Source organism: Entelurus aequoreus, linkage group LG09, assembly GCF_033978785.1.
Source record: "Entelurus aequoreus isolate RoL-2023_Sb linkage group LG09, RoL_Eaeq_v1.1, whole genome shotgun sequence".
In the NCBI taxonomy this organism is placed as follows: Eukaryota; Metazoa; Chordata; class Actinopteri; order Syngnathiformes; family Syngnathidae; genus Entelurus; species Entelurus aequoreus.
In genome coordinates, this window is record NC_084739.1 from 6,148,676 (window position 1) to 6,157,957 (window position 9,282).

The following is a 9,282-nucleotide window of genomic DNA, read 5'->3' on the forward strand; positions in this document are numbered from 1 at the left end:
GGTACGATATTATCACGGTACAAACGGTACAATCCATCAAGCGGTGCGGCTTCATAGCTTACCAAAGTCGTACTAAAAACACTTTGATAGATTTTTGAGCGCCTTGTGTAATGTTCTATATTCTCAACGGAACATATAACATGATGGTGTTGTTCACTTGAGTCATATTGCAGTCTACACATATCTCTTATGTTTGACTGCCATCTACCGGTCACACTTTCCATTTACCAAATGTAGCAAATATAATAACTTTGAGGTCGGTAAGCACAACCAAAATGATTCCGTACATTAGGTTATAAGGCCCACTGTCGAGTTTTGAGAAAATGAAAGGATTTGAAAGTGCGCCTTTTAGTCCTAAAATACGCTGTGCCTTTTTGCCTTTATTTGTCTGTTTTTGTGCCAATTTCGCACGTGTGGGGATTTTTTTCCCCCTCGTAAGCTGACGCTTGCATCGTCCGTCAGGAGGAGCTGAGGACGGGGGAGAAGGCCGTGGTCCAGTTCAAGTTCATCAAGCACCCGGAGTACCTGAAGGTGGGTGCCAAGGTGCTCTTCAGGGAGGGGGTGACCAAAGGGATCGGCCACGTCACCAAGCTGGAGCCCATCGCTCAGTACCCCCCAGGCCCTTGAGAAGGAACCGTCCCATCCATATATTTATTTTTCTATTTCTGGACAAGCTTCCACCCAAAGGCCAGTCTACTTTTCAATACCTGTCAACCTCGGAAGCTTTCACTGTGTCGCCTCACACACTTTTCAAAGACAGTTTGGCTTCAAGCTGGAACACAAAGGTCTTGTGATCTTTGCCTCGTGGACCTTTTTGTCCGTCAGAAGCTCGTTTTACGTCCACAAAGCGCGCCTCGCCGCCACGACGCCGTTATTGTAACGATTATTTTCAGCCTTTTGGACACACCAGCTAAATACAGCTTTAGCAGAAACTGTTGGAATTCGGAGCCATGACCTTTGAAAAGTACTCACTGCAGGCTCTTTTTCAAGTTACTGATGTCACACACAAACACACGGTGCCTGATGGAAGTGCCTTCCAACACAACAACAATGCAGTAAAACAACTCTTAAAGCTGGTGCTACATTTTTAAACCATCCTCTGGACCAGGCCTGGGCAATTATTTTGACTCGGGGGGCCAAATTTAGAGAAAAAAATGTGTCTGGGGGCCGGTATATCTATTTTTAGGAACACTAATACAAAACCTCACAATAATGTCTGATTGAATGCTAAAAACGTTATGACAGACCGCCTTAAAAAACAGAATGGAATTTTATATTTTTCTATGAACGATAAAACACTGAATATTGACAACATATGAACGTCTACGGAGCCCCTAAAGGGACATGGGGCAAAAAAAAAATGTATGATAATTTTTTTTTTTTTTTTTTTTTATAAAGTTATAAAAAATAAAATAACAATTTTATTTATTTTTTTTTTATTTTTTTTTTTTTGACATGTATCTCTTGCGCACGAGATAGTTTATTGTGCGCACGAGATACATGTCTAAAAAAAAAATTTTTTTTTAATTATTAAAAAAATGTTTTGTATAACTTCATAAAAAGTTTCTCGTGCGCAGGAAATACATGTCTAAAAAAAAAAATTGATAAAATATAAAATAAAATAAAATTGTTTATAAAGTTATAAAAAATTTAATAAAAATTTAATTTTTATTTTTTTTATTTTTTGAAATGTATCTCTTTCGCACGAGATAGTTTCTCCTGCGCACAAGATACATGTCTAAAAAAAATTAAAAATAGATAAATTATAAAAAAAAATGTTTTATATCTTTATAAAAAGTTTCTCGTGCGCACGAGATACATCTCTAAAAAAAAATTAAAAATAGATCAATTATAAAAAAAAATGTTTTTTTTTTATAAAGTTATAAAAAATAAAATAAAAATTGTATAATTTTTAATTTTTTTTAATTTTTTGACATGTATCTCTGCGTACGAGATAGTTTCTCGTGCGCACGAGATACATGTCTGAAAAAAATATGTTTTTAAATAAATTATTTTAAAAAAAATTTGTATAACTTTATAAAAAGTTTCTCGTGCGCACGAAATACATGTCTAAAAAAAAAAAAAAAATTGATAAAATATTTAAAAAAAAATGTTTTTATAAAGTTATAAAAAATTAAATACAAATTTTTTTTTTTTTTTTTTTTTTTTTTTTTGACATGTATCTCTTTCGCACGAGATAGTTTCTCTTGCGCACGAGATACATGTCTAAAAAAAAAATTAAAATAAATAAATTATTTAAAAAAATGTTTTATATCTTTATAAAAAGTTTCTCGTGCACACAAGATACATGTCTAAAAAAAAATTAAAAATAGATCAATTATAAAAAAAAATTTTATTTTTATAAAGTTATAAAAAGTAAAATAAAAATTGTATAATTTTTAATTTTTTTTAATTTTTTGACATGTATCTCTGCGCACGAGATAGTTTCTCGTGCGCACGAGATACATGTCTAAAAAAATAAATAAAATAAAAATTATAACATTTTTTTTTATATAACTTTATAAAAAGTTTCTCGTGCGCACGAGATACATGTCTAAAAAAAAAAAAAAAATAGATAAATTATTTTTAAAAAAAATATATTTTTTTTTTATAACTTTATAAAAAGTTTCTCGTGCGCACGAGATACATGTCTAAAAAATATATGTATATATATATATATATATATAAATAAATAAAAAATTCCCCCATGTCCCTTTAGGAGCTCCGTAAACGTCACACCCCATTTCGATCGACATATTTTACAATCAAGTGAAACGCAACAAAAATGCAACAAACAGTGAAATATGAACGCGAAGGGTACAAAATAAAACCCACCTACAATCTGATATATCTGATATTTGCTGAATTCCCCCCAGGGATCAATAAAGTACTTTATTTTCTATTATGTTCTATTCTATAAATCACTAAGCTTTAGAACTTTATTGTGAAAATCTCCTTCCGCGTCTGTGGAAACGCTTCCCGCCCACACTGCTTGGTGCCTTGTCTGAGCTCCTGTGACGTAGATTACCATAGTAACTAATTAGATGACCATAGTAACTCATTAGATGACCATAGCAACTAATTAGATCACCATAGTAACTAATTAGATGACCATAGTAACTCATTAGATGACCATAGCAACTAATTAGATTACCATAGTAACTAATTAGATAACCATAGTAACTAGATGACCATAGTAACTCATTAGATGACCATAGCAACTAATTAGATGACCATAGTAACTAATTAGATTACCATAGTAACTAATTAGATGACCATAGTAACTCATTAGATGACCATAGCAACTAATTAGATTACCATAGTAACTAATTAGATAACCATAGTAACTAGATGACCATAGTAACTCATTAGATGACCATAGCAACTAATTAGATTACCATAGCAACTAATTAGATTACCATAGTAACTAATTAGATAACCATAGTAACTAGATGACCATAGTAACTCATTAGATGACCATAGCAACTAATTAGATGACCATAGGAACTAATTAGATTACCATAGTAAGTAGATGACCATAGTAACTCATTAGATGACCATAGCAACTAATTAGGTGACCATAGTAACTAATTAAATTACCATAGTAACTAGTATATCATCCATAAGCGCAGATTCCAAGCATTGAAAGACTTAGTATAGTTGAAGACTTACGGTCATTAGAAAACATGACTGCACATCATAATGGCAGCTACACATAGTAAAATATATATTTGGGAATGTCCGGCGGGCCAGATTGAAAAGCTCAGCGGGCCGCATGTGGCCCCCGGGCCTTAATTTGCCAGGTCTGGTCTGGACCCAACTGACTGCTGCAATTAGCCTTATTATTATTATTATTATTATTATTATTATTATTATTATTATTATTATTATTATTCACTACCTTAGTACTGCTGCATGTAAGCTTTACGTAATTCCCACTCTTAGTTTAGGCCTGTTTTATAATCGCGTTGAACTCGGTTTTATGCATCTCAGGAGTATTTGTTTTTAGATTTTTAAACCGTTTAAAGCTTTATTACGACTTAACCCTTTTGTTGTTGTTTTTTTAAGTCAACTGTTTAATCTTGTGTGAAATATGTATGTACAGATCCAATTGTTGTGTTATGGGGGTACATTAATAATTAAAAGCTTTTCTCTACAAGTCACTACTGGTCGGGTTTGGGTTTTATCAAGTTGTATCAGTCAATAAACAGGGAAATGTTGAACATGGAAGTTAAATGCGATTAAAATATATTTAATATTGTGGCCCGCCGAACATAACCTATGAATTGATTAACGTGGCCAAGCAAGTTGAAAGTTATTGTGTATCACGGTATTAAGGCCACGGTACGATATTACCACGGTATGATATCACGGTATTAAGTCTACGGTACGATATTATCACGGTATTAAGGCCAGGGTACGATATTACCACGGTATGATATCACGGTATTAAGTCCACGGTACGATATTACCACGGTATGATATCACTGTATTAAGTCCACGGTACGATATTACCACGGTATGATATCACGGTATTAAGTCCACGGTACGATATTACCACGGTATGATATCACGGTATTAAGTCCACGGTACGATATTATCACGGTATTAAGGCCAGGGTACAATATCACAGTATTAAGGCTACAGTACTATATTATCACGGTAATAAGTCCACGGTCCTATATTATCACGGTATTAAGTCCACGGTACGATGTTATCATGGTATTAAGGTCCACCGTACGATATTATCACGGTATTAAGTCCATGGTATGATATTATTGCAGTATTAAGTCCACGGGACGATATTATCACGGTATTAAGTCCACTGTACGATATTATCACGGTATTAAGGCCAGGGTACAATATCACAGTATTAAGGCTACGGTACTATATTATCACGGTAATAAGTCCACGGTCCGATATTATCACGGTATTAAGTCCACGGTACGATGTTATCATGGTATTAAGTGCACGGTACGATATTATCACGGTATTAAGGCCACGGTATGATATTATCACGGTATTAAGTCCACGGTACAATGTTATCATGGTATTAAAGTCCACGGTATAATATTATCACGGTATTAAGTCCACGGTACAATGTTATCATGGTATTAAAGTCCACGGTACGATATTATCACGGTATTAAGTCCACGGTATGATATCGCGGTATTAAGTCCACGGTCCGATATTATCACGGTATTAAGGCCACGGTACGATATTATCACGGTATTAAGGCCACGGTACGATATTACCACGGTATGATATCACGGTATTAAGTCCACGGTACGATATTATCACGGTATTAAGGCCACAGTACGATATTATCACGGTATTAAGTCCACGGTACGATGTTATCATGGTATTAAAGTCCACAGTACGATATTATCACGGTATTAAGTCCACGGTATGACATTATTGCAGTATTAAGTCCACGGTATCATGGTATTAAGTCCACGGTATGATATTATCACGGTATTAAGTCCACGGTACGATATTATAATAATAATAATAATGGATTAGATTTATATAGCGCTTTTCTAGACACTCAAAGCGCTTCACAGAGAAGTGAGAACCCATCATTCATATTTACAACTCATTCATTCATCATTCATTCTCCGGTGTGAGCGGCACCGGGGGCAAGGGTGAAGTGTCCTGCCCAAGGACACAACGGCAGCGATTTTGGATGGTAAGAGGCGGGGAGCGAACCTGCAACCCTCAGGTTTCTGGCACGGTTGCTCTACCCACTATGCCATACCGCCCCCAATACTTAATACCCCGGTATTAAGTCCACAGTACGATATCATGGTATTAAGTCCACGGTACGATGTTATCACGGTATTAAGTCCACGGTATGATATTATCACGGTATTAAGTCCACGGTATTAAGTCCACGGTATGATATTATCGCGGTATTAAGTCCACGGTACGATATTACCACGGTATTAAGTCCACGGTATGATATTATCACGGTATTAAGTCCACGGTACGATATTACCACGGTATTAAGGCCACAGTACGCTATTACCACGATATTAAGGCCACAGTACGATATTACCACGGTATTAAGTCCACGGTACGATGTTATGGTATTAAAGTCCACAGTACGATATCATGGTATTAAGTCCACGGTACGATGTTATCACGGTATTAAGTCCACGGTATGATATTATCACGGTATTAAGTCCACGGTATTAAGTCCACGGTATGATATTATCGCGGTATTAAGTCCACGGTACGATATTACCACGGTATTAAGTCCACGGTATGATATTATCACGGTATTAAGTCCACGGTACGATATTACCACGGTATTAAGGCCACAGTACGCTATTACCACGATATTAAGGCCACAGTACGATATTACCACGGTATTAAGTCCACGGTAGGATATTATCACGGTATTAAGGCCAGGGTATGATATTATCACAGTATTAAGGCTACAGTACGATATTATCACGGTATTAAGTCCACAGTACGATATTATCACGGTATTAAAGCCAGGGTACGATATTATCACGGTATTAAGTCCACAGTACGATGTTATGGTATTAAAGTCCACAGTACGATATTATCACGGTAATAAGTCCGCGGTACGATGTTATCACGGTAATAAGTCCACGGTAGTGTTATGGGGTACAGGAATAATTAAAAGCTTTTCTCTACAAGTCACTTCCACTCTGGTTTGGGTTTCATCAAGTTGTATCAGTCAATAAACAGGGAAATGTTGAACATGGAAGTTAAATGCGATTAAAATATATTTAATACTATTGTGGCCCGCCGAACATCACCCATGAATTGATTAACGTGGACAAGCAAGTTAAAAAGGTATTCGGGTGTTACAATTTAGTGGTCAATTGTACGGAATATGTACTGTACTGTGCAAACTACTCATAGAAGTTTCAATCAATCAATCAAAAAACCCAAATAGTCTTGATGAAACCATTAAAACTAGGGTTGATCATGCATGCAGTTCTGCCGCCACCCCGCAGGGGGCAACAGCGAAGCATGTGTGTCACATAAAGCAGCAGTAAGGAGTGTAGAAGAAGATGCTCATTTAACCCTGGAAAAAAATAAAATAAAATTGCACAAATGTGACTTTTTAACGACGACTGGACAACAAAGTATGAATGTTCTTCCCCGAGCTGGAGTCATTGTTTCCTGGCGGACCTTTTAAGCGACGGACACATTGATCCAGACGAGCAGCAACAAGTAAGCTTCCTCACCAAACTTGGTCCAACATTTGTAAGTAGATATCATTTGTGCAATTTCAACACAAAACAAACGTAATATATTTATATATATATTAAGTTTGTTTTGTGTTGAAATTGCTGACTTCGTGATGTATTTTGTATTTGTGGTCGTGTTATTTTTTTGTCATCAAAAGTCGTTTACTACATGTAGTACTTAATTTGACCAGTAGAGGGAGACCACGCTAATAGTGAGAAGTCATACAGTGTTTGAATGTTGTGTCATTTATAAGTGTAAACATTTGTAGTTAATTGTGTGAATATATTAACACTAAACATTCATCCATCCATTTTCTACCGCTTGTCCCTAAACATTATATTTTATTTTTTGTGAAAAACACAATGTATGTTGTATTTTTGTTATGTTTGTATTTTCAGTCTAAATGAAGGACAAAGTGTAAAGAAATAAAACTAAGGAAGGAAAATAATTCAAAAGAAAGAACATCAATCCTCAACAAAAATTAGAGTTTATGTTCCTATTTACTGTTAACTATCTGCACACGCTGGAAACGAGTAGCCAGGGCAGAATAATGAGTTTATTGACAGTGCAGTGTGGAAGCCATTGTGTTTACTTTGCAATTAAGTAAACAGTTTCTAAGAAATATAACTTGCGGAGGCACTTTCTGACGAAACATCCACATTTTGATGTCCGAAACTGTCTTGAAAGTGCGGCCCTCTTCATTGTGTAGTTGAATAGCATTGATCATTCTAATGCAACAAAACAATCTTCTGGGGTTTATTTTTCCAAGTTAAAAGGGCAGCATCTGCTGGCGTGTTGAGGTACTACAGCGGAAGTCTCACATTAAAACAGGCACGTCTAATTTGTTTTTTATAGAGGGCCACTTCTAATAGTGAATAGTATATCACAATACATGTTTATAATTGTCTATGCATTTGATTATTAGAATCTTTTTTTACATACACTGTTAAAAAAAATAATCAGTTTTTACTACATAAAAAATGCCAGCTCAGTCTCCAGAATTCTACATTTTTTAGTAAAAAAAAAATTAAAAAATTAATTTAAGTAAAAAAAACAACGTTTTTTAGTAAAAAAAAAATTAAAAAATTAATTTAAGTAAAAAAAACAACGTTTTTTTTAAATATTATATATATATATATATATATATATATATATATATATATATAAATATATATATATATATATATATATATATATATATATATATATATATATATATATATATATATATATATATGTCTTTCTTTCTTTTTTACATACACTGTTTAAAAACAAAATCTGCAGATTTTACTGCAAAAAAACTGCCAGCTCAGTCTCCAGAATTCTACAATTTTTAGTTAAAAAAAAAAATATATATATATATATATACATATATATATTTTTTTATTTGTTTATTTTATTTTTCAATTTTTTTTACATACACTGTTTGAAAATAAATAAAAAATTAAAAAAACTGCCAGCCCAGTCTCCAGAATTCTAATTTTTTAAATATTTTTTTTAAAATGTATTTATTTTATATATATATATATATATATATATATATATATATATATATATATATATATATATATATATATATATATATATATATATACATATATATATATATATATATATATATATATATATATATATATATATATATATATATATATATATATATATATATATATACACACACACTTATATATGTATATATATATATATATATACACACCTATATATGTATATATATATATACACACTTATATATGTATATATACTGTATACACACACACACACACACACATATATACATATACCGGTATATATATATATAATTTATGTATTTTTTTTTTTACTAAAAATTTTAGAATTTTGGAGACTGAGCTTGCAGTTTTTTTGCAGTAAAATCTGAATATTTTTTTTAAAACTATGTAAAATAAAATAACATTTATTTATGTATATATATATATATATATATATATATATATATATATATATATATATATATATATATATATATATATATATATATATATATATATATATAATTTATGTATTTTTTTTTTT

At 32.6% G+C, this 9,282-nt stretch overlaps 1 protein-coding gene across 1 annotated transcript in view; it reads left to right on the forward strand.

Annotated features, from left to right (window-relative positions):
• LOC133656758 (GTP-binding protein 2-like) overlaps window positions 1-1,381 on the forward strand; it is a 36,410-nt gene extending 35,029 nt beyond the window's left edge. The window contains exon 12 of the mRNA XM_062057597.1: window positions 463-1,381. Coding sequence (XP_061913581.1) covers window positions 463-627 — 165 coding nt within the window. The 3' untranslated portion in view covers window positions 628-1,381. The remainder of the gene's footprint in view (window positions 1-462) is intronic.
• Window positions 1,382-9,282: the final 7,901 nt, after the last annotated feature.